General features: G+C 40.7%; 1 protein-coding gene across 9 annotated transcripts in view; it reads right to left on the reverse strand.

The window, feature by feature from the left end:
- Positions 1 to 27,309, reverse strand: part of KIF6 (kinesin family member 6) — a 385,598-nt gene that overhangs the window by 187,297 nt on the left and 170,992 nt on the right. For 8 of the 9 annotated variants that reach the window (XR_006202589.1, XR_006202588.1, XM_042938645.1 and 5 more), the window contains 3 exons: positions 19,340 to 19,445; positions 18,100 to 18,238; positions 13,290 to 13,505 (listed from right to left, as the gene is read on the reverse strand). Coding sequence is in view for 7 of the 9 variants with exons in the window: in XM_042938645.1 (XP_042794579.1) it covers positions 13,290 to 13,505; positions 18,100 to 18,238; positions 19,340 to 19,445 (461 nt within the window). In the remaining 2 variants the exon portion in view is untranslated. Of the gene's footprint in view, positions 1 to 9,993; positions 10,040 to 13,289; positions 13,506 to 18,099; positions 18,239 to 19,339; positions 19,446 to 27,309 lie in introns of those variants that run through there. The other variant, XM_042938650.1, reaches the window with a different exon arrangement.

Consider the following 27,309-nt stretch of genomic DNA (forward strand, 5'->3'; position numbering starts at 1 on the left):
CCTCCAGAGGGGGCTCTGAGGAGGCCTCTGAACACTGAAGACTTATATAGGAGCTTACAATTTAGGAAACGCAATACCAAAATTCTAAGTATCTGACTTAGGAATGACCCATATCTACAAAGCCACAAAACTACTACCACTGATCAAGTGTCCCCATCACTAGGAGAGCGGCTGCTACTGTTAGAATCGACTAGGACCCTGTCAAGAGAAGAGCATGTGGGAGACATACAAACTGCTCCCCACAATGTGAGGAAAACTCTACCCAACAATTTCCAGCACCCTTTTTGAGCTTTTCCATGCTGTACCTTTGTCCCAAGCTCACAGGGTCCTGTGATTTCACTGCAAGTGGAACATTCCAGAAGCCGGTTGACCTTTCCCCCCACTCTCATTCCAAAGCATCATCTAGGGAGAGTTCATGTCAAAGGAAATCATCAGAAGCATATCATTTAAAAGCCAGTAAGAGACTGAATGTGCCACACTTACCAGGCCTGTAGCCTCAAGGATAATCAATCCTACCATGACTTCTATCCCTATCATCTTTGGCCACCCACAAAATGCAAGCCCCTGCAGGCAACTGTCATCTCACATATTATTCTTTACTTCCTTGCCCTATTGCCATGTCATTCTACCCACTCCTCCTTCCACTGCTGGCCTCCCTGAGAACCTGTCCTATGCTGCTCTCTGGACCCCACATTCGCTGTTAATTAAGCTCTCCCACATGCTCAACATTTTTATTGGAACACCCCCTTCAGCTCTTTCTCTTCACTGAAATCTGACTTTTCCTTCAAGGATACTGACTTATCTGGAGCCCTCTCAAGTGGAGGATGTTCACTCTCCTATGTGCAAATACTAGAAGGGCCAGGGTCATTGTGGTTTTCTTCGGAGTCACCAGTACCATTTCAGTATCACCGTTTTTAACATCAAAGCCCAAACCTTTCCTCCTTTGAGATTTGTGCCCTTTGGTCCTGCTACCCACTCTCTCTGATGCTGTAACTTAAAGTATATATTGGTTCAAGGAGTGAACAAACCACCCAGCTACCTAAGCAGATTTGGGCTCCTGGCTCACAGTTTTCCTTTCTGCCCCATTTCCTGCCAATATCCTAATGACTTCAACACCCACAAAGAAACTCCATTTAACAACACTAGCCTCGAAATTCTTTAACCTCCCATGATCTCTGTGACTATTTCTGCCTCACTTCCTCTCCTCCCACTCTTCAATCTGGTACAGTGAGCTTTCTGCTCCTTCGCTCTTTAAAATTGCTTTGGCAAAAGTCACTGTTCACTTCCCATCCAAATCTGATAGACTCCGCAATTCTCACCTAAGCTGACCACTCGGCAACTTCCAATACTGTTAATCGCATCCATCTCCTCAAAACACAACTTTTAGCAGGGCTTCTGAGATCTTACTCTTGACTCTCTCTTGCCTTTCACAGCTCTGTTTTGCTGGCCCTTCTGCCCCAGATCACCCCACTAATATTGGGGAGGCTAAGCATTCTGCCTCTGGTCCTTTTTCCCTCTTTTGCCTTGCTACCCATTTCACTGGACCACCTAATCCACTCTCACGGCTATAAGTCAGTGATCGTTGTCCCTAATTAACCCCTTGCCTTGAGCCCTAAAGCTATATATTTACTAGCTTAGACACCAATATCATATTCATTCTCAGTATATCCATAATTAAACCAATACACTCTCCTTCCAGACCTGCTTCTCTTCATGGATTCAGTCTTGCTAACCTGGGAGTCATCCCAGATTGTCAATTCACCCCCCACCCATCCTAACCAGTTGCAATCAGTTCTCCTTCCTAGTTACCCCTAACATATTTCTAATCTTTTCAATCCTGACTGTGGCTCATTTATCCAAGCTCTCATAATTTCTGACCTTGACTAGTACTACAGCATCCATTCTACCTCCCCCCCAGGTCCCTGGTTACTCGGCACATTGCTTATCAGTGATCTTTTTTTACCAGAAATCCGACCATGTTACTCTCCTATTAAAAAGTTATAATGGCTCCTAATTGCTAGGAAAATTAAGTTCTAAATTAGGAAGCATGGCTTTTAGGCTTCTCATGAGTCTGGCCCTCTTTAGCTTTATTTCTTGGGAAATACTATCCAATCCACACAAATGCTATAGTCCAGCCAAACCGAAGACTTGAAACATCACAAAAATTCCATGTTCCATATCTCCATGCTATTGCTTGAGAAGTTTCCTAGGTGCTCTGTCTTTTGCTTCCTTCATCTATTTATTTTGTCAGACGTAAATTTGATTACTCTTTGAAGATTTTGTTCAAGTATCACTTCCTGCATGCAAGTTTTCCTAAACCTACCCAGAAGGAGTTGACCATTCCCCATCCATGTCCCATGGCACTCTCTGTGCATGTCCACTATAGGTCCTCTTCTAGATCATAACTGCTTCAATAAGTACTGGGTCTCAGTCACCTAGCATAACAGTCAGTACATAGATTCAATTCAGTGCTTTTTAAATGAATTAATAAGAGTCACTGCTCCTGCAGCTAAGAATAGTCTTTCATGCTTCCCAGAGTCTCTCTAGTAGAATATCCTATATTTTCCACATCATCTAGAATAGCACAGTACTTCGTGTGTTCTATAAAGCGAATAAACAATTGGTGAAAAAGTAACGTTTTATTGCCAAAGCCTGGGCAAGACTCTGCATGGATATGTGTGTGTGTGTGTGTGTGTGTGTGTGTGTGTGTGTGTGTGTGTGTGTGAGAGAGAGAGAGAGAGAGAGAGAGAGAGAGAGAGAGAATGCTTCTGTTCTTCCGTTGCCAGAGTGCAAGGGCATGTGTTCTTGACATCCCGAGTTGGAATGCAGAATATATTTCATCAAGAAAACAATGCTAAAAATAGTGATTCGATCACATAATTCCTATATTTATTCAGCTTTATGGGTCATATTACCATAGAGTGACATTATGAGCTGTAAGTTACATAATTCAGCTAAGGTAACCATTGCACTGGTATTTTGGACATCCTGGAAAACTTATCATCTGTGGTGGATACTATGATGTGCCATCCAGATAACCCTTCAAGAATAAAGGATTCCAAGAATAAAATATCTAGAAACAAATTTAACCAAGGAGGTGAAAGATTTATATGTAGAAAACTGAAGATATTCTGTGTTCATGGACTGAAAGAATCAGTATTGTTAAAATGTCCATACTACTCAAAGCAATCTACAGATTCAATGCAATTCCCATCAAAATTCCAATGGGTATGTTCAAAGCAAATACACAGATAGTCATAAGATTTGTATGGAACTGCATGCGTGCACACACGTGCGCACGCACACACACATACACAGCCCGCAAATAGCCAAAGCAATCTTAAGAAAGGAAAGCAAAACTGGAGGCACTGTGCTCCCCAATTTCACACTATATTACAAAGCTATAATAATTAAAACAATTGGCATTGGCATAAAAACAGACACACAGATCAATGGAACAGAATAAAGATCCCAAAACTAAACTTACACATACATTGACAATTAATTTATGACAAAGGAGAGAAGAATATGCAATGGAGAAAGGGCAGTTTCTTCAACAAATGGTGCTGGGAAAACTGGACAGTCACATGCAATAGAATGAACTGGATCACTATCTTACAATGTACACAAAAACTAACTCAAAATGGATTAAAGATTTTAACATAAGACCTGAAATCATAAACTCTTAGAAGAAAACAAAGGTGGTAAGAGTTTTTGAATCTGACACCAAAAGCAAAAATAAACATGTGGGACTACATCATACTGAAAGGTGTGATATAGTTTTTTATGCACAGTAAAAGAAACCATCGGCAAAATGAAAAAGCAAACTACTGAATGGGAGAAGATATTTGCAAATCAAATATCTGATGACAAGGGGCTAATATCCAAAATATAAAGAACCCACACAGCTTAAAAGCAAAGCAAATCAAAGCAAAGCAAAAAACAAAAAACAACAAAAAACCCCCAACAATCTGATTTATAATGGGTAGAAGTAGGGCTCCTGGGTGGCTCAGTCGGTTAAGCATCCGACTTTGGCTCAGGTCATATCTCGCGGTTTGTGGGTTCGAGCCCCACGTCGGGCTCTGTGCTGACAGCTCAGGGCCTGCAGCCTGCTTTGGATTCTGTGTTTCCTTCTCTCTGCCCCTCCCCCACTCGAACTTTGTCTCTCTCTGTCTCTCAAAAAATAGATACATGTTAAAAAAATTTTTTTTAAATAATGGGCAGAAGATCTGAATAGACATTTTTCTTTTTTTTTCAATATATGAAATTTATTTTCAAATTGGTTTCCATACAACATCCAGTGCTCATCCCAAAAGGTGCCCTCCTCACTACCCATCACCCACCCTCTCCTCCCTCCCACCCCCCATCAACCCTCAGTTTGTTCTCAGTTTTTAAGAGTCTCTTATGCTTTGGCTCTCTCCCACTCTAACCTCTTTTTTTTTTTTTCCTTCCTCTCCGCCATGGGTTTCTGTTAAGTTTCTCAGGATCCACATAAGAGTGAAACCATATGGTATCTGTCTTTCTCTGTATGGCTTATTTCACTTAGCATAACACTCTCCAGTTCCATCCACGTTGCTACAAAGGGCCATATTTCATTCTTTCTCATCGCCACGTAGTACTCCATTGTGCATATAAACCACAATTTCTTTATCCATTCATCAGTTGATGGACATTTAGGCTCTTTCCATAATTTGGCTATTGTTGAGAGTGCTGCTATAAACATTGGGGTAGAAGTGCCCCTATGCATCAGTACTCCTGTATCCCTTGGGTAAATTCCTAGCAGTGCTATTGCTGGGTCATAGGGTAGGTCTATTTTTAATTTTTTCAGGAACCTCCACACTGTTTTCCAGAGTGGCTGCACCAATTTGCATTCCCACCAACAGTGCAAGAGGGTTCCCGTTTCTCTGCATCCTCTCCAGCATCTATAGTCTCCTGATTTGTTCATTTTGGCCACTCTGACTGGCGTGAGGTGATACCTGAGTGTGGTTTTGATTTCTATTTCCCTGATGAGGAGTGACGTTGAGCATCTTTTCATGTGCCTGTTGGCCATCCGGATGTCTTCTTTAGAGAACTGTCTATCCATGCTTTCTGCCCATTTCTTCACTGGGTTATTTGTTTTTCGGATGTGGAGTTTGGTGAGCTCTTTATAGATTTTGGATACTAGTCCTTTGTCCGATACGTCATTTGCAAATATCTTTTCCCATTCCATTGGTTGCCTTTTAGTTTTGTTGGTTGTTTCCTTTGCTGTGCAGAAGCTTTTTATCTTCATAAGGTCCCAGTAGTTCATTTTTGCTTTTAATTCCCTTGCCTTTGGGGATGTGTGAATAGACATTTTTCCAAGGAAGACACACAGAGGGCCAACAGGCACATGAAAAGACGCTTGACATCTTTAATCATTAGGGAAATGCAAATCAAAAGCACAGTGAGATATCCCCTTACATTTGTGAGAATAGCTATTAAAAAAAAAGACAAGAAGTAACAAGCGTTGGCAAGAATGTGGAGAAAGGGGACCCCTTGTGCACTGTTGGTGTCAATGTAAATTGGTGTAGCCACTGTGGAAAATAGTATAGAGGTTCCTCAAAAAACTAAAAATAGAACTACCATAGGGCCCAGGAATTCTACTTCCAGGTATTGATCGAAAGAAAAGGAAAACACTAACTTGAAAAGCATCCCCATGTTTACTGCGGCATCATTTACAATGCCAACATATGGAAATTACCTTGTGTCCATTGATTATGAATGGATAAAGAAAATGTGATACTTTTATAGATATAGATGTAGACACAGATACATAGACATAGATATAGATATAGATACAGATATAGATATAGATACAGATAATATTATTCAGTCATAAAAAGAATTAAATCTTGCTACTTGTGATAATATGGATGGGCTTCAAGGGCATTATGCTAAATGACATAATTCAGACAGAGAAAGACAAATACTGTAGGATTGCTCTTATATGTGGGATCTAAAAAAAAAACAAACCCATAGATACAGAGAATAGATTGATGGTTACCAGAGGTGGGGGATTGGGGGTGACAAAAATAAAATTTAGGGTTAAAAAGAAGAATGAAGGACTTATTCCTCCAGCTGCTAAGAGTACATTAGCAGCAAGTCCTCAGTTATCAACCCTCTTTGGAATTTTCTCAGCTCAAGAAAACTGCCTCATTTAAAGCCACCCCTCTTTCAGGGGCAGGCCTGTATCCAACAATCGTCATGAAGGTAGAAAGGCCCTGCTCTGTTGCCTCAACTTGGGACAACTCTGACAGGCCTGCTCAGCTTCAGAGCCACTGAGGCCTCTGTCAGGACTGCGTCACAGCTCAGCTCTCCCTCTGCTAAGTCCTGCACCCTTCCTCTCACTTCCACAACTGTTGGTTCCAAGGGCACTCCCGAATAAACACCTGGCTGAGACTTTGCTTTCCAGGAAACCTAACCTACCCATATGCGAGAGAATGAAACCTGAGCTCCAAATAATGAACTGAAAAATTAATTTTGAATGCAAAGTTTAATAAAATGAAAATTAATTACCTGTGTTCTGACACAATCTTCATATTTGGGATCCTTTATCCTAAAGCCAAAAGAAAGGGTTCCCACGCCCAGAACTATCGCTAACTTTCTGTCACATGTAAGTATATCACTTCGGGCAACTGGTTTTCCGTGATTGTTTGGTTAGTGTCCTCTACCAGACCTGAGTGCTGTGCCTTCTCCCAGCAAGTTTTGAAGGAGATTTGAGGATATCCCTCCTATTAGAAGAATCAATTTTCTTGAGCAGACAATATCCCATCTACTTTATGAACATAACAGAATAAAAATATAGCCTTTCACCCTGAACTTCAGGTGAAAAAAATGGCATTATTTCAGAATAAGATTCTTCCTACAACGAGGTAGGGAAATGAGGTTGTTGGCCATAATTTTACCTGTCTTGTCTCTGTGATTCTGGAACAATACCCATTCATGCTGCTGAAAATAAAGACACAAGCAAACAATACAACAAAGGCAAACCTTTTATCCATTCAGGTTCATTCCACCTGGCTGTATCTTCTACCCTGTCCTCCTCACTGTCATCAGCAGTCTTCTGCTTTTGTCATTTTTCACTGAGTACTTGGGTACCAGAGTCATGGTCTTCCTTTATACATCTAACTCAGCAATTTTTAATGTCCATAGGCAATAGGACACTGCCTCTTCGATACCTCTAGTTCTTTGAATCCACCCCATATTCAGAATCTGTGTTCCCCTTCCTGACCATACTGTTTCCCCAAAGAATATGGAATTGGTGATTGACTAGGCTACAGTTTTGGTGGAATCCTCAAGTACCCAGGCCCCTTTGTTCAGCATTCTCATTATGCTAAAAGACAGCTCTAGCTACCTACTTAGCTCCCTGACTAGATTAAAAATTCCTGAGATGCTCATAGATGATAACTTCTAAAATGGATGGATGGATGGATGGATGGATGGATGGATGGATGGATAGGTAGATAGATAGATAGAGGCACATGGGAGCTCATGGGTGTCTGCTGAATCCAACAAATGTCAGAAGTTGAGTCCCATCCAGCACCACACTGCCTTCCTTTAGAAAACACATTGGCTTCTACTTGTTTGTTCACTTCTTAGGTTTGAAGACCTTAGTGGTGGAATCATAAAGATTATCAGATAAAACAAATGGAAATGGGGGTAAGGCTTGATTTTAAACCTAAAGCAGAGTCTGTTCTCAACTTCTCTCTCTCCCCTTTCTCTTTTTTGAGCATCATTTATTCATTTCATCTAATCTATGGACCCTTCGAATAGGAGGGTTACAAAGATGCATTTCTCAGAGGCAGTGTTCGGAGTAGCCTCAATACTCTGCACTGCGGAAGTGAGGATGGCCATGGAGCTACAGAGAAGGCAATGATCCATTTACTCACTGTCTCTTTAATTGAATTTATAGGGAAATGCAAGGATGAAAGCATGGTCAGTTCCAAAAGAGAGGCTAAGATGGATCATGAGAGGTTTGAAAAGCAAGAGGTGAACATTTGTGCCTGAGGCTTACTACAAAGCAAGTTGGAAAGGATCTTAGAAAACCTAATCTCTATACTTTTTCTCTGGTTTTATGGGTGAGTTTTGCTCTATGGATTTCTCTTTGAGCTCTTCAACTTAATGGATGATTTGGGTATATTAAACCTTTGTAACAGTAGCTTTTGGTCCAGAGAGCAATCCTTTGAGCATGAGTAGAGCAAACTCAAGGAACAGACTCCAGGTTTGAAGCAGCATGCCAGAGAAGCACCGGCTGCCCTGTCCTCCTGTCGATGCCTGTACCTGCATTCTCAGTGCCAGAAGAACTGGGAAAACCAATAAGAGGGACAAGAACCAGAGTTGTTTATGCCATGGAGAACTGCTGTAGGCTCCCTCTGTTATATCTCTTCATGCTCTTTGCCTCTTTGTTTCCATCACTCCGAACTCAGACTATTCTATTTCCTCAACCATTTACCACGTCTCCAGGCATCTCGTCTTCAAAACACTAAAGATTTTTTCCACAAATGCCTTCCCAGAGCACAACTATCACCATTCCGCCTCTGTTTTGTTGGTTCCCTGCAACCAGATGAAGAAAATTCCCCAGCTTGGTATTCAAGGGTTTTCGTAACATGGGTAAGAAATTAAATGTGAGAAATGAAAACAACATGAAAGCATATAAAGTTAAAAGGGGACGTTCCCATCTATTCCTCTACCCCCTCCCTCTGAAGCAGCCATCCCAACAACTTCCCACTCATTTTTCTAGCCTTGTTTCTTCGGACTTCCTGTACCTCTCCAGGGCCCTAGCTAAACAAGTACCCCTGCCAACTCTACATATTTTTACTTGCCTTCCTGTTCCCAAGCCTTTACTCATAATATTCTTTAAACGTGGAATGTAATAGAATGTTCTTCCCTCCATCTTTATCCAAATTCTACTGATCCTTTGAGACCTAACTTCTGTGTCACTTGTTTTGTAATGCTTTTCCCAATCTATTTGTAAAGGTCCCTGCCTTCTCCTTTGCCTTCCCATAGTGTTTCTTCTAGCTCCTGCTATAGCACCTGTTATTTTATTCTCTGCTTTTTGGGTGCCAAGCCAGACTCCGCTATTTAAACGTGAGCTCCCAGAGGTAGAGACCATTTCTCAGTTTCCGCTGGTGCCCCCTATAACCTTGGACCTTCTGTGCACATAGTGGGGATTCAATAAATTCTCAGGAGTATGAGAAAAGAGCCTGGAGCCTCCAGGCTGTGGCTTTGGCTTTCAGTTCACCTTTTAAAATGCCGGTGACATCACCTGTGATGAGTGGGTTCTGTTAGCATCTCAGTTAAAGGATGTGGTGAGTCATCAGGGGCTTTTGGAACACTGGTTCCAGGTGACCCTCTGGAACACACAGTCAGAGCACGAAAAAAATAAACAACAACAAAAACAACAAACCCCCAAAACCAAACAAGAAAACCAAAGTATCAAACTCCTGCTATTTTAAAGAGAACCATATGACTCTTTTCAAAATGTGGAGCTGAACAATCCCTCTCATTACTTCAATGAAACCAAAACAGACATTTAACTTTCAAAAAAACAAGAAGCCCCAAAGCCCCTAACCTTCCTTCCTCTGCCTTGGCAGGCTGCTTGCACAATGACTGTGTAGGGCTCTCTAGTGAATCATGAGTTTGGTTTCATTTTCTTTTAGCACAAGAAATTTGAAAGAAGTTGTTTCCGGCATGAAGTGGGGGTGAAAGGAACAAGGGGGAGGGTCATCAGAGGGGAGACAATGGTCTCTGAGTGGAGGATGTCAAATCTACTTGCTTTCTGCATTAAAAGCAGTCCAAAGGATGGTTAATAGAAATTGACCATACCTACATAGGGCAGAAATCCTTCCGAAACCACATGCTTATTAATTTTTTGTATTTGGCTTAGTTTACGCAGGTTCTTGTATAAAATAATGCAATAATAAAAGCCTAATCAGCTCCTAGGATCTTAAATATTATAACAAACTATCCCATTACCTGTTGCTGTGCAGCATGGATTCATCCACAGCAATTTTCATCCTATCTGTAGTTTTGCCAAAAAAATAAAATCAATCTCCCATCAGTCCCTCTTCCAAATGGTTAGATCATTATCAATCCATTTGTGAACCTACTCCTATTTAAAGTTATTGCTAGAGCTACATCCAATGACAGTTAAAACAACTCAAAAACTCTTTAAACTATAAGGCTTTTCTCCAAAACTCTTTTACCTCATTTGTACTTGGACTTTACAAACAATTTCCATTATTTTTCAGTGATTTTCTATTCAAGTAAACTTAATTCATTCTCCAAACAAAACTAGTCTGTCTTGATAGTAGTATCAAGGGAGGAGAAGGGTTACTGAAAAAGTTGACTATAATTATGAGTTAGGAGAGAGATTATGAGATGCTGTGGGGAAGAAGAATTATGAGAAGGGAGATGGTGTGGGCAAGAGAAAATAGAAACAGAAAAGGTCTGGCACACTGCGAGGGTGGGGCAGTGATATCTGAGGCCATTTCTGCACAGGCATAATGGTGTGTGTCTTTGGAGAAGGCCAGTGAACAGTCCATAAGCATGGAGTTCTAACATTCGTACTGACCATGACTTTCCATGTCAGCAGAGATGCCAAGCTCTGTTCTCTATAACCAACAATGCCAACTGTGGCACGGCCAGGGGGAGCACTGTTCCTTACCTCCATGAAGAGCCTCACAAGCCACCCACAGACCTGGGGGCCATCTTCACCATTACCTGCTACCTCCATTAGTCACCAAGCCCTGCCCACTCTCCCTCCTAAATGCTTCTGATTCCCTCATCTCTCTCTCATTATTTCCATCCTCTGGCCTAGACTACTATACCATAATGGCCTTCTAATTAGTCATGCAATCTGTTCTGCACAGGATACTCAACCTGTCTTCCTAGCTTTTCAACTCCCCACATGCCAACCATCCTGACCTTTTCACTTTCCAAAATGCTCCTTTCCACCACAAAGGCCCTGAAAGCTATTTAAATAATTCCTTTTGCCTGCGATATTCCTTCCAGCCACACTCCCACCCAATGCCCCCTGTTGGATCTTTCTGATCTTAACTTGAGGCAGGGTTCCCTGGTATGTGCCCCATCAGTAATACAGAGGTGCACTTTTGTAATTAATTGTTCAAAGCTCTCCTCTCTGTCAGTTTCTAAGTGCTCTGAGATCAGAGGTTGGGTTTGTCCTTGTATGTTCTTGTATAATATGGGGCTAAAACAAGAACCTATAGAATAAGGATTAGATGAGTTAATTCAAGCAGACAACTGTGAAGAGTACCTGACATATATATAGGGCTGTGTAAGCTATAGTCATAATAGTAATAATTGTCACAGTACCTAGAACAAAGTGTGCAGTCAATAAATATATGTTGAATGCATAAAGGAATGAATAAATTGATGGATGAACTAATGAAGTCACCAATGCAGAGGGCCTCCTTTTTTTTTGAACCAGCTGTTACCAATAGCAGAGTATAGGAATGCTGTATGGAAAACATTCACAGTGAGGAATAATTGCTTTCTTTGCCTCCTGCCATTTACCATGATAAATGGTAAAAATAGCGTTTTTGATTTCCTTTGATTTTTAATTTATTCTACTATGTTGTTAAATAAATAGTCAAAGCAAGGAGATTTAGAATTAAGAGACAAAGGGATATAATATCACAAAGTATATTTCCAGGCTTCTTGATCTTGTCTTTATTAAATAAAATGTGTCCTTCTTAATGAGCGCCATACTCTCATTATTAACAAGCTAAATCCTTTAGAAAACCATGCATATCAGGTCGCCCATCCCAACAAACATTTATACAGAGATTTTCTTGTTTTTTTTTTTTTCCTAATTTTGTTTAATGTTTATTTTTTGAGAGAAAGACAGAGAGACAGCACAAGCAGGGTATGGGCAGAGAGAGAGGGGGACACAGAATCCGAAATACACTCCAGGCTCTGAGCTGTCAGCACAGAGCCCAACAGGGGGCTCGAACTCACAAACTGTCAGATCATGACCTGAGCCGAAGTCATATGCTTGACTGACTGAGCCACCCAGGCACTCCTATAGAGAGATTTTCAAACTATATTGCCAAAAGGGGAAGCTTTTCACCCCTTTGTTCTGGTATGTTCCATGTTTCAGATTTCTCAATGTTTTCAAGAGAAAGACATCAATCACACAACGGTACATTGCACTCTGCTGGTCTAATAGAAAGAGAAAATAGCACAAACCAGCCTGGGCCTCTAGCATGGTTCTGTAGTTGTAGAATTGACATACCAATCATGGCCACCTGGGTGGCTCAGTCGGTTAAGTGTCTGACTTCGGTTGAGGTCATGATCTCATGGTTTGTGGGTTTGAGCCTCGCATCGGGCTCTGTGCTGACAGCTTGGACCTGGAGCCTGCTTCGGATTCTGTGTCTCCCTCTGCCCGTGCCCCACTGTCCACCCCCACCACTTGTGCTCTGTCTATCTCAAAAATAAATAAACATTTAAAAATATTTTTAAAGAAAGCCTGACATACCAATCAAAAGCTACAAGTTGGGAGAAGTGCTTCCTTGTCAATCCAGCTGTGTGAAATCCTATCTGACAAAGTTTTGTTTGTTTATTGTCCATTAAGGCAGACTGTAATAATATTGTTAAATTATTTTGCTACAAAGAGCTTATTCAGATTTAGAAACAAACACTGTGTCATCACATTGGCAATGAAACATCTGTCCTTATTCTTTCCCTCCCGTGGAGGAAAGATTGTGTTCCTTTCTCTAATGTTAACTTTTCTCCTGTTGCCTTGGACCCATCTATTTCTGCCTCTGAACTCTTTGATAATTCATACTTCGTATTTTAAGTTCAGTCATCAATTTTGGAAATTAGTATTTAATTTAAGAGTTGTGATAGTTATAAAAAATAATTCTAACAAATAAGTTGTCATTTCTTCACCTTTGCATATTTAAAACTAAAAAATGGTATGCTGAATTCCATTATGGAGAATGAGGAATGCCAGGATTGTTTTTTGTTTTTTTTTTTTTTCTTTTGAGGATAAACTTAACCTGGGAATTTTTGTTATTGCTGCTGAAGCTGCTGCTGGTACAACTTTAAAACCTCGAGAAATATTAGTAATAATAACAGCAATTGAATTACAATGATGAAGAACAGCATGATAAAATTATAACCGTTTCCATGTTTATTTATTTTTTCTATAGACATATAATTTATGATAGCCTATGTTTTCTCATTTAAGCCTAGGTTTTCTGTATTTAACATAATATAATTTATATTTATAAATAAATATAACTGACCTGTTTTTCTGTGGAGCAAACTGGATCTGTACCCAAAAGTGTTGACGTCCTGGACCTGTGTGGGAGCTGAGGATGGCAAAGTCCTCAGACCTTCTGGGTTCCCAGGTGGAAAAGGTGAACTCTGTGAGTGTCCACATTCACTTCTATCCATGCCAGATGAGTGGAGAGCATCCTGAGCTTTCTTCTTTTCCTTCTTTAGCATATTGACCAGAATATCTGAAACTTGATTAAGGATTTAGTGACTCGTGCTAAGTTGCAATGATCAAAACACTGTTTCTGGGACACCTGGGTGGCTCAGTCGGTTAAGCATCCAACTTTGGCTCAGGTCGTGATCTCACCACTTGTGGGTCTGAACCCTATGTAGGGGTTCTGTGCTGACAACTCAGAGCCTGGAAACTGCTTCGGATTTTGTGTCTCCCTCTCTCTCTCTGCCCCTCCCCCTCTCACCCTCTGTCTCTTTCTCTCTCTCTCAAATATAAATAAACACTAAAAGAAACCACTAATGTCTCAATTGAGGTTAATATTCCAAATAATATTTGCTATTTTTCACATGGTAAAGAGACCACTAAAGGAAGACTTCAACTTCCTGAAGTCATTTATCCAGTTACAGACAGTTTAGGAAGCTAGTCAATATGGCATCATTATATGAAAAATTAGCAATCCCAAGGTGTTTAAAATATAAAGACTTAAAATTTTTATGAAAGGGTTTATAAGAAATGAACACTTAGTAGGAGCAGGCAGTGGAGCTATGCATGTATCTGTGAGTAAGTAAGACCTGAATCCAGGAAACTGCTCAGGAGGCAGCAGGAGCAGAGAGGGAGAACACCAGAGTCCGCCCAGCTGGCAGACCAGCCAAATCGGTTCTGGTGGCCAGAGCACCCCCACATTCAACACATGTTTGCATAGCATAGATTCAAATGGGACTTGAAGTCACTTAAAAAAATCCCTAAATCTTGGTCCCAAATGCAACTGAAAAGAGATGAATTCTTATTACAGATACATTACTTTAAAATGCCCCTCTTGCAGGCCATTTCAATATACTAGGTACACTGATGATAACATCACTGCATTCCACCCCACTTTGCTATTCTTTCGGGCTCAAGATGCTGAGAACTCTGAAGAATCTCGGCCACCACTTGAGAACCTCAGAACTCCGCCATCCCCAGAGATGGCTTCACTAAAATAGGAGTGAGGAAATATGGACGTGGTGGGGAGAGAAGACTGCTGCTCAGACGCCTGCTCAGACTCCATTTTCCTCCTCAGCTTTGGCTCCAACTTCTTGGGAGATTTCTGGAAGTGCAATCACTTTTTCTCTCACAGTCCTTGATATGGCTTCTTCTTTGCCTCAAAAAACCATGCCCTTACCAGAGGTGGTATCTGGGCCTTGTCCTAGCAGAGAAGAACAGGGATCTGCCCACATCTTCCACTCCTTTTCATACGGAATTGATTACCAAGAGCATCAGGGGCTTCCACTGGTTCACACGCTGCAGTGGCAACATCCAGTCACTCACTCCTTCAATGGTATTCAGTGGAGCTTGTACTATGTGCCAAGCACTGTTCTAGGCATAGGGATGGAACAATGAAAAGGTATATTGGCTTCTTGCTCTCACAAAGCAGATGTCCTACTGGGGAAAGACAGATTTCATGCACATGTACCAAACATTAGAGAATGAAAGGGCTGGATAACTAATTTTTAAAAGGTCAAGAGGGCTGCCAGGTGGCTCAGTTGGTTAAGCGACCAACTCTTGATTTCAGCTCAGATCACGACCTCATGGTTTGTGGGATGGAGCCCCTGCATTGGGCTCTGGGCTGACAGTGTGCAGCCTGCTTGGGATTCTCTCTCCCTCTCTCTCTGCCCCTCCTCCACTCGTGCTTGCTCTCTCTCTCTCTCTCTCTCAAAATAAATAAACATTAAAAAAAAATAACAGGTCAAGAATGACTGAGTGGCTACTCTACATTGGGTGCTCACAAAGGACTTCTCTAATGACATTTAGGCTGAGATCTGAATGACAGGAAGCAGTGGCTGGAGGAAGAGTATCTCAGCAGAGTTACTGGCTAGTGCTAAACCCTAAGGAGAAGGGCCTTGGCAGTTTTACCACCCAATGGACATTTGGCTGTGTCTGGAAGCAATGTTGGTTGTCATACTGCAGTGGGGGGCAGGTGCTGTTTCTGAAGTCTAGTGGGTAGAGGCCAGAGAGGCTTCTAAACATCCTACGATGCACAGAGCAGCCCCCACAACAGAGAATTTATACAGCCCAAAGTGTCCATAGTGCCAAGGACGAGAAACATGGTGTTAGAACAACAAGAAGGACACTATGACCAAAGCCTAACATATTTGGGATAGAGACATAGTATGTGAAATCAGGGGCTTGGCAGACACACAATCACGTAGGGCCCTGTGATCCGGACGGAGTAAGGAGTTGAGGTTCATTCTAAGTATAGCAGGCCCTGGCAGAATTTAAGCAGAGACAGACAGTGTTCTGAGGTACATTTCATAAAGATCAGAGTACGGATTTATCTTCTTGGCTGCCTTCCTTCTTCCCCACCTTTCCTTTGTCTTCTTCCCCTGCCCATTCCGTTGAACTTGGGCCTTCGTTGTGCGAGGTACTAAATGACATGCTGTTTGTTACATGTTTAGTGAAGGGCAGTCTGAACTTTATTCATTCTGATAATGTCACTGAAATGACACCATTTTCTCTCCCTTTCCAAGAAGAATGTTCAGTGTCATTCACTGTCATTTTGGTTGCATTACTGTCTTTTGCTGAGCTCAAGTATTACCACTTGTTTTTCCTACAGACCAGGTCTTTCTCATTCCTCCTGTCAGTCTTCACCTTGGTGGTTCTACAGACAGGATATGAAAATATCCTCCAACCTGGCTATGAGAAGCTTTGAAATTTCAGCAGCCTTTCTTGGTCATTAGCCGTTTGATAAGTATAAGCTTTGTGATGAGTAAATCTGAGCTGCTGTTTTTCCTTCTGAGTTTGCCCACCGTGTACAGAGTCCCACCTCCCACCATGTAACACCACAGTGCTCAAAGCACCTGCTAGTCACTCACCTTACCGGCTTTGGCCACCACTGTGAGGTTGGCAGGGCCGGCTTCACGGTCCTACTACTGAGGGGTAGGAAAGAGTTTTTCGGAATAGCTGTAGAGTGAATACATGAAGAGCGAGGATGTCAATCCAGGTGTGAACTTCAGGTTCAGTGATCTTTTCACCATGGCTCCTACATGCCGACACTTTGAATATGAGTCTCACAAGGAGGAGACCCTGCTCAGGTTGTTCTTGGTCAACAAAGACCGAGGGCAGCCCCACACGAGCAGTGGTACCTGGATTTGGCAGTCAGTCAGGGAGATGAGGTAAGTCTCTCTGTCACTCTCTTGTCTAAGTAAACATACATGTGCAAGCCCAGACTGTTCCCTGGCTGTCCTATCTCACCTCACCCCTCCTATGGGCACACACATTCAGAAGCCCAGAGGGGGATTAAGAATTTGTCGGAGTGTTTAGCGGGAGCAGATCCTAAAGACAACCAAAGCTAGGAAAAGAAGCAGAGCTCAGACTGGGACTGGGGCTGAGGCTGAGTCCTGGGCTGGGAGCATCCCTGGAGATGGACAGGGTAAGAGGGAAGAAAAGGAATGGAGGGTGAGACTGTGGGCAGCGCTCACAGACAAGGCCTCGTGTAGCAGAGTAATACATGGCTGACCCTACTGTTGCTGGCTGGCTGATAAAGGAGCTAAAACTCACTTGGATCAGGCATACGGGGTCTGCTAATACTCAGCTCAAAGTAGAGACTGAGGTCAATCAGGCAGTGTGCCTACCTTGTATGTGGTCTGCTTTTACCTCTTTATTAGTGGATGTCCTTCATGTATGTTCTTTTCACGCATTTTTCACATTGACTGAAGCTAAAAGACCCGTTGGTGCTTTTTAAAAACGAACAAACAAAAACACCTGTCTGTAAGAACTGACCAAAATAACTTCTTATGCATGTTTCAAGTCTGCAAATGTACCAACAATGTCAAATCTTGTACGAGAAGCTTGAAAGATAAGACAATAAACAATACCAAAGAAATGCTGCGGAGACCTGAGGTCTAACCCACCCAACAGGGGCTCTTCAGAGGTAACCACCCAGTCCCACTGGAGGCAGCTCCCTGCTCTCAGACCCCAAACACACTGCCTCCTAGAGCCAAAAAGGTTTCTATCTTGAACACCCTTCACTCACTTCCAAATTTGGGAACATCTGTAAGTAGAACCCGAAGCAGTAGATCTGGCTTTTAAATAAAAAGTTACATTTAAATCAATCTCTGCTCTTCATAAGCTAAATACCATTTGTCAGTTTTCAGCCACCATTTGAGTTTCGCCCACACACCAGCCACAAATTCTGGGCCATGGTGAGGCTGTGGTCAGCCCAGCGTCCGGTCAGTTAGCTAAAGATAACCCGCTAACTTTTTGGCTCAGAACTGTAACAGAAAGAACACAGCAGAATAGTCCAAAAATATATATTTTCTACAAAATTTAATGTTAAGAGATGGTGTGAAAAAGACCACACTTTTCAATAAACTGAAATATTCCCCCATAATGTAAATGTATCTGGCTAAAAACAAAGTAATTTTTTTTTTCCTTTTATAACGACTGTGTTTTTCACTAGCCACTACATTTTGTTTGTGGAAGGGACCTCTTCTAAATGAAAAGAAGCAGTGTGAACCGGAAGCAGGGCGGGGACCTAGGTGATGTGGCCAGGGGAAGACATGGAATTGTGCTCACTTCCTCTTTTAAGCCAGTAGAGGGTAAGTTCCTAATCACTTCAGAAAGGATACTGATTTCATTATCCCTCTGCTGTAGAAGGTCTCGTAGCTTTTTATATTCTTCCTCTTTTAATGGTTCTTGGCAGTCTTGATCTTTGATTTCCGAAGATACTGTGCTTTTTCCATGGATCTTCTTGTCATTCAATAGTTTCTGTAAGACGAAATAAGAGCTTAGAGTCCGTATCTCTTTTCTTTCTTTTTTTTTTTTTTAACTTTTATTCAGTTTTGAGACACAGAGAGAGACAGAGCGTGAGTGGGAAAGGGGCAGAAAGAGAGGGAGACACAGAATCCGAAGCTGGCTCCAGGCTCTGAGCTGCCAGCACAGAGCCTGACATGGGGACCAAACCCATACAGTGAGGTCATGACCTGAGCCAAAGTCGGCCGCTCAAATGACTGAGCCCCCCAGGCATCCTGTCTTTTCCAAATTTCTTAGTTTCTTGGACTCTTTTCCCCTTTGACAATTCTTTGCACAAATCAGGCATGAATGTCCTTTCATGCCTCCTTGTCTCTGCCAATGCAGCTGCCTTAGCTCCATGTGTCTTCTCCTTCTTCCTGCCTCTCTCCCCTCCCCTTCATCTTCTCTGCTATCATCTCTCTCCTTCCCTAAACTTGGAAATTCTTACTCAAACATTATCTCCTCTTGAACTTCTTTCTCCTTCTCCTTAACCCCATACCATTTGATTTACACTTTAAACAATAGCACTTATGATGTGTTATAATTATTCTTTCCATAGATGTCCTCTTCGTGACCTTTCTTATTCAATTTTGCTTTCCCAGGGCTTGGCCCATAGAAGACTCACAACAAATGCTTATCATCATAGTGAAGAATCCCAAATCACAAGTGAGGTAGAAATAAAGGTTAATGATATTCCCACTGTGTCATCATGAAAGGGTAAAACATAAGGCAGAGAAAAACTGAGGTTTTATATGGATAAATCTAATCTGCTGGGGAAAATGCAGGACACAACTTTCTTGATGTATCTTGAAAAGAAATGGTTCTTGAACATGGAATTATTCTGTGTACAAGGTAGAGATTCCTGGAAAAATAACTACAAGTTATTCACTGGCAGGTAAGATATGACCTCTGAAGAAGTTCAATAAGCCCAGCTTTGTTTGAAGATCATGCCATTCAGGACATGAGAAGCTGGATCTTAACCTTTTCAGGGTTGTAAGAGTTGGTCAACTAGCAAACTGTATTGCAGTTTCAACATGGCAGACAATGGCTTCTACTAGAGGAAATGTTTAAATTTACCTTTAAATAATGGAAACAGTGATGAATTTTACGCATATCAGTGCCAACCTCTAGTCTACTCTCCGGATCTTGGTCTTCCAAAAAGGAGGTTATTAGTTTTTCCAGCCTAAAAATACATAATGTATGAGAAGCAACTATGAGCTAGAAACTTTAGAAATTTTAATGGTATTACTTGGTTGGTTAACATTTGAAGTACAGGATACTGTTCCCATTTCTTTATGAATATATAGTTATCTGATTTAACTATAAAATTTAAGGGGAAAGAAACATATTGACAAAGTGAAATCTGAAATGATGCAATTATTTGACTAATTTCCAGTAAGTTTTCATACACGGCTTTCAATTTGAGTCATTTGATTTCTACAAAACATGCCCTCTGGCCAAGCTGAATTTCCATGCCTCTATGCCTAGCTACCACATTGCCAGAGAAAGTAATACAAAAGTTTTCTTTTTATTAGTTTCATTAAAGATTAATGCACTCCACCTCAGCTGGGACCTCAGTGATGCTCCACAACCCTGTTAACCCTCCCTGGTTGACTTATTTATTTTTTTAAAAAGCTTTTATTTAAATTCAAGTTAATTAACCTACAGTGTAATACTAGCGACAGGTGTACAATGTAGTGATTCCTTACTTCCATATACCACCCGGTGCTTAAAAAAATGGGCAGAAGACATGAATAGACATTTTTCCAAAGAAGACATACAGATGGCCAACAGACACACGAAAACATGCTCAACATCACTGATCATCAGGAAAATACAAATCAAAACTACAGTGAGATATTATCTCACAACCGTCAGAATGGCTAAAATCCACAACACAAGAAACAACAGATGTTCGCAAGGATGCAGTGAAAGAGGAACCCTCTTGCACTGTTGGTGAGAACGCAAACTGGCGCAGCCACTCTGGAAAACAATATGGAGGTTCCTCAAAAAGTTAAAAATAGAACCACCCTACAATCCAACAATTGCCCTACAAGGTATTTACCTAAAAGTTCTAATCCCTGGTTGACATATACTCTTCACAGAGGCTGTTCCAAGACCTTCCACAGCCCTCAAGCCTACCAAGACTCTCATTCTGTCAATACTGTAACTTCCCGCTCGACAGAGAAAGTCAGGGCTGTTCTGAGGACTCCTCCGATTTGCTCTTCCGTCACCTCAGAGCATCTCTTCCTCACTACACAGGCCCTCTTCTTTCTTTTACATATTTTGTGTAATATCTTTCCTTCTCCTGGCAGTTCTTGCCCCCTGGGCTCCCTTTAGGCTTCTCCCTGGGTTACCTCCTATTAATCACCTCCTTTCTCTTACCTCATTGTCACCTCTCCATACTTTTTCCCCTCTGCTTATAATGATGGTCAGATTTTTTTCTATTCTAAGATGAAACAAAATAGAAAACAAAACACCTGTCCTTGGCGGGACCATCCAACCACTCTATTCTGAAGTCCTAGTTCAGTTTATGCATTTGTGTGCTTACTACCGTCCCCATTGTACTCCAGAGCCAGTGTAGCACCTTAGCTCCCCAGTAGTTTATAAGCTCCACGAAGCAGTGCTTGGCTCTCATTCATCCTTGTGCTCCCCTCCCCCACCCGTATCTAGAGCGTGCACACTTGAAGTTCTCAGTACAAATGTGTTCATTAGTTAACGGATTCATTTCCAGGGGAATTATTCTCCTCTGTGTTGGGATGGAATGCTTTATAAGGAAGGTATAAGGAAGGCAATCAGTATCTAAGATGCTAAGTATCATAATAGAGCAGCAGCATATCTTTCTCACATTATTATGAAAATGTTTGCATACCATCGGCATCTTTTTTTTTTTTTTTTTACCTGTATACATTTCCCTTCTGCTGTTAGTATCAGCCCGCTCAAACTAGATGTAATGATTTCCATCTACAGCAGCTTTGGATTTCATTTTTATTTCTTCCTATAATCTGTGACATGTGACAGCTGATATTTACAGGTGTGAGACAATTTATATTATAATTTTTTTATGGAGTTTCTTCAGGTGGAGGAATACTTGTCATTTGCACTATTTGCTGACTGACATGTTTCTTTGTAGAACAGAGCTTCAAACTACCAGACACACGAAGAGATTCATTTCTGATACAAAGATTTGTTACGGCTTTTTATATAAAATATTATAAAAATACATGTTTATGAGAACAATTTCAAACAATGCAGATATGAATAAAGCAAATGTGTCTCTCCGGTTTCCTCTCCCCAACACCCTGCCATCATTTTCACCTTCTTTATTCACTCTCAATACCTTGGGAAATCTACTGCTAATAGTTGAAATATGTTCATCTAGCTCTTAACCAAGGCGTCTACCTATACCCATGTGTTTACAGATTTTGTGTTGCTTTTTACAACACAGAGATCACATTCTGAATAGTATTATGCACCATGATTTTTCTAAACAATTTATCACAGATTATCTTCCATTTCACTTCATTTTTGTCCTCATTTCATAACATTTTTAATGCATTAATATATTTCATTATTATATACTTCATTTTAATAGTTACATAGTATTCCATAGCATGGGTGTGCTGATCCTCTCATGATGAACACTCATTCGACTATTCATAGTTGCTACTTTCCTCTGTAACCTATGAGGAGGACTGGATCTACAATTCCCACCCAACCAGGCTTCAAATGTTTACCTACTTGTATTTTCCCTGAACACGTTTCTCAGAAATTCTGGAGCTCTTAAAAATCCCTATTAGTTCTAGGATATACCCACTCTTTAGAGTAAAAGAAAAAAATTTTGTGATTTTCAGTATATATACAATTTTCAACAGATACTCTCAGGTTAGAAGCAATGATTAATCTATTCTTCCTTTTGGCTTTTTCTTTAGAAGACAATTTCTTCTCTATAGTTTGTTCAGAAAGCATATATTCTAGGAAACATCCCATGAAGGAGGGCCAAAGTGGAATCCTAGTCCACAAGAAAGCACTGTAAGAAATAAGCCTGCTGATTAGCTGAGTGACCACACACAGATCATTCAATCCTGCTAGGCTTTGGCTACTCCATCAAGACTCTTATCCTGAACAATAATAGTATAGGCTTACAAGGAGGACTAGGAACTTCCGCCTAAATGAAAGAACTGGGTTGCTCTACCTTTTCTAGTACAAAACTAAATCTGGTACAAAACCAAAAATGAAGATCAGGCCTTTTGATATGCAAGTTTTTTTTTTCTCAGTGCTTCAGACCACAGAGCCTCTTTAGATAAGAAAAATGCTTGGGCTTTCCTTCATACCTTTGATTTGTTGTAGAATTTATTTCCTTAACAACCAAGGACTTGGTCTAACAATTAAAATGCAGAAAAATGCCTAATTCAAATGTTCCTAATGTACTCCTCTAGTAGTTAAGAGTGAACGATTGACCCCAAATTCCCTGCATTTTCCTATCTCCCAAAATAGTTCCCAAGTTCATACCTAGTCACTGCCCCTGCTGAGGGCTCTCCCAGATGCCAGAACACTGCTGGATAGTGAAGAACTGTTTGCAGAAAAGGCTCTTTAGGGAGGTCAAATGATTATAATAAAGTCCGTTCTTTAGGAAAAGCCCAAGTAAACCAAAAACTACTTTTTCTCTGCTTTCGCTAGGAGAAAGAATCCTAGGGGAGAAGTAAAAGTAAATGTATGCCATTCAGTTCTCATCCATATGGACAGGAAAGATCATAGATAATCTACCTGTGTTGGAACACATAACCTGGCTGATGGCAGGTGACTGACAGGTGTCTGGTGACTATGCGAGATGCCTCTGACACCTGTAGCCTAGTCCAGCGACTTGACTGTACTAAACATTCAGTATCTGAACACATAACAAGAACTGACCGTATTTCCTATGTGCTTTACCTCCTTGAGACCACTTCATTCCTCTCTTTCTGTTCCCAGTATTTCTTGCCAAAAAATGAAGTTTGTCTGCAGCCACATTTCGGTGGGAATTTAGGTTTAATAGTGTGAATAAAAAGGCAGAGCAAGTTAATTATCATTAAAAGTAGCTAATATTACTTGAGCAAGTACTAAATGCTAGATACTATTCTGTACCTTTTAAATACATCATTTCCTTAATCTTCACAACAACTAGGTGAGAAAAGTACTATTATCATCCCCTTACCTTAGGTGAGGAAACTAAGGTACAAAGGGGTTGAATATCTTGTCCAAGGTCACACAGCTAGCAAATGGCAGAGCTGGCATTCAAACTCAGGCAGGCTGACGTCAGAATCCGAGGTTTTAATCCCTATAGTTACCATACTATCGCAAAATTACTAACTTCATTTAAATACCATGCTGGGTAATGTATATCTAAAGGGAAATAACATACTTATGAGAATTCTTTGAGGAGGTAAATAGTTGAATAGGTAAGCAAGAAATAACTGAGCAGCAGTTGCTTCGATCTTAACAAAGCCACTGACCAGCTTGGTTAATAAAAACAAGAGAAGTTGAGAAAGAATCAGAATGCCCCACATTAGCATATTATTTAATTATTGCACCATTATGTACATAGTTAAGCAACTATTTAAAAAATGGTGAAAATGTATATTTATTGACATTAAAAATATTTATGCTATATTATGATAGGTAAACAATGAATCCCTTTACAGTACCCTATAACACACCCAAAAAGACAGAAGATAAGAAATAAAAAAAGGGAAGGAAGGAAGGAGGGTAGGAAGGAAAGAAGGGAGGGAGAGAGAGAAAGAAAGAGAAAAAGGAAAGAAGGAAGGAAGGAAGGAAGACAGAAAGAACGAAAGAACAAAAGAAAGAAAGAGAAAGAAAAGGAAAGAAACAGCAGCAATCCTGAGACTTCTGTCCAGTTGCCTTTGGCTCAAGAACATTTATTATCTCACTGTGAAGAGACCAGCGATCCAAACTAAACTTGCTCTTCCACAACATTCTTATGATTATGTTACATTTAACTGTTTATTAAATTAAAATCATTTATACATTGAGGGTGATTATGATGTTCTCATTATTCTGAATTAATCTTTGTTAAAAAAAATTCTATGAACATGTTCCCGTCAGTATTAGCTTCTAAACATGGGTTAGAAACCCTATGTCTATGGTACTGGTTGTGAGAAACCTGGGAGAAAAGAGGAATGGGCATTCCTAAGAGCATACCTAACCTGGGGTCCTCAACCACAGGAACGACTAAAGGAGTTATGTCCTGGGGTGGGGGGTGGGGCAAGGGAGCATGCCTTCATAATTGAGGGACAAAGATAACAGAATTGTCCTACAGCGCAATTTTATTCCAGGGAATTTACAAAAACAAGGCTAGGGATTCCAAAGCAATGGGACCTTGTCCTCTGATATTGAGGTAGAAAGAACAGGCAATAAAAAATATCCCTATTGGTGGGTCAGGGCTATTTTGTGGTAGAACCATGGAAATGCCTAGTATCGCTGAGCTGACGGCTCTTAGGTCATCTGGCTTCTCATGGGTTCTGAGGCAGGAGTAGGCAGCTTATTCCAAACCACTAGGGAGGCGTTCTGATATAAAAACCTATCTGATATTAATTATACCCCAAAGCATCAAAACCTGCCTGACCTCTACCAGTCATTTTGCCACTAAAGATGGCTCCATCAAGGATGGGTTGTTTCTTGGTGGCCTGGGTGGCTCAGTCGGTCAAATGTCTGACATCGGCTCAGGTCATAATCTCACGGCTCATGGGTTTAAGCCCTGTGTCAGGCTCTGTGTACACAGCTCAGAGCCTGGAGCCTGCTTCAGATTCTGTGTCTCCATCTCTCTCTGCCCCTCTCCTGTTCTCTCTCTCTCTCTTGCTCGCTCTCAAAAATAAACATTAAATAAAAAATTTTTTTTAAAGATGGGCTGTTTCTTGATGGGCTTAAGTAGTGTGGATGCTGACAAACTATGGTTACATACTAACATGAGCAACGATCTCAGAAAGAACTGGAAAATAGTGATAAAGATTTAAGAAGAAACTTGATTATTCTTAACTTCTAGGAACATGAAAACCAAATAGGAGGGATGGGAGAACAGTTACACAATTTAAAAAATTGACCATGGTAGATAAGAAATGCAGCTGAACTGTTAGCTTGAAGGATCTCAAATTTTAATTAATTCATCAACCTCTGTTGGTCACAAATTTCTCATTTGGAAAACGTGTGAAATAATATCATCTCTAAACTCTTTATGCTCTATGAAATAAGATATTGCAAGGAAAAAACAGAGGATATTTATTGTCATCAATGTCTTGAGATTCAAAGTGTGAACAGTAAGTCAACTTAAAGGCATCACCTGGGAACCTCTTGGAAATGCAGAGTCACAGGCTCCATCCGAGACCTACCGAACAAGAACTCAGGCCCCATACCAGACCTGCTGAATCTGCACTTCAGCAACATTCCTGGGTCATCTAAATGCACACTAATATTTAAGAGGCATTACAATGAGGCAATCTATTGTTGAATGTTTTTAAAAAATTTTTTTTAATTTTTTTCTTTAATTTTATATGAGAGAGAGAGAGAGAGAGAGAGAGAAAGAGCATGCAAGCAGGGGAGGGGCAGAGAGATGGAGACAGAATCTGAAGCAGTCTCCCGGCTCTGAGCTGTCAGTACAGAGCTCGATGTGGGGTTTGAACTCACAAGCAGTGAGATCATGACCTGAGCTGAAGTCGGGTGCTTAACCGACTGAGCCACCCAGGCATCCCATCTATTGTTGAATGTTGACTCAAGAATATATACATTGTCTTTTCAGCCCTGGAAACCAAACAATGACTTGCAATGTTAAAGAGTAACATCTCTTGATGGTCAACTATGTCCTGGCCACTGTGTGTGTGTGTTTTTTTTTAATTTAATTGGAAAAAGAATTAGAGAGAATCTCATAGTCTGGTTCTCTTTATAACTGACTTTCTCCAATTATTTTATTACTACTTTTATTGAAAATCCATTACACGTCAGAAACTCACATATGCCTTTTGTTATTGATCTGTACCATAAACCTATAAATTATTTTCCCTCCTCCATAGATGAGGACAGGAGAGCTCAGAAGTCAAGTAACTCGCATCCTGTTACAAATTCAGAAAACGGGATTTAAAAACAGGACTTTTGAATCAGAAATATCCACTCTTTCTGCACATATCACAAAGCCTCTCAATCAATTCAGCAAAACACCTTGCACTTGCCATAATCCCTGTTATACTAAGTTTGTACTGGCCATTCAAACTTTTTCATAGATTTTTTTATTTTTTAATAAATAAAGATGCAAACCACAAGCTCAACTTTGTGTCTGGCAACTCAAAGAAAAGAATTTTTAACAGGATGTGACAGTGAGGTTCTTGAGACCTAATGGTGGGGGGCAAAGGAAGCCTTTATTTTGACTTTGCTAACATGACAGGCCTCTTTTCTGCAGTGTGACCTCTAAAACATACAGTGTTGGGATAGCACGTAATTTACAAAAAGAAAGTTCTGATAAGAACAAAACTTTCACAATTTATGATTAACTACAATCCACAGGACACGAAAAACTGAAGGCTGAAAGTGTGCCAACAGGACCATGACCAAAGGAAACTATACAAATATTTTTCAGGGTCATTAGTTTCATGTTTATTTTTTGTTACATTCTGCTGAAAGCAGCATTCCCAATTGGCTTAAAGGTGGTTACTTCAAGAGTTTTTTCTTTTGGTCTGTGACAAGTATTATATACATTACACACTCCCCCAGCTCTAATCAGTAAGTGAAAGACATGGACCCTCATGTGCAAGGATTTGAGTTCAATGTCAGCCACTTTGTTGGAATGAGCCCTTTTTAATAACAGTAGGCGGCCAGAAAATTCATGGTTTCTGTGTTGCAGAGGAAATTCCTATGCAGAGTTTACCTTCAAGATTTGTCTCAGTAATGAGTATTTCCTTGACCTCTATAAAAGCTCAGTTCTATGGCACCTCAAGTGTATAGTTGCACAACTGCTTGAGACTCCAGTGTTTTCAAATGGCAACTGTGAAAAATCCACATCAAAA

Source organism: Panthera leo, chromosome B2 (assembly GCF_018350215.1).
Source record: "Panthera leo isolate Ple1 chromosome B2, P.leo_Ple1_pat1.1, whole genome shotgun sequence".
Lineage (NCBI taxonomy): Eukaryota > Metazoa > Chordata > Mammalia > Carnivora > Felidae > Panthera > Panthera leo.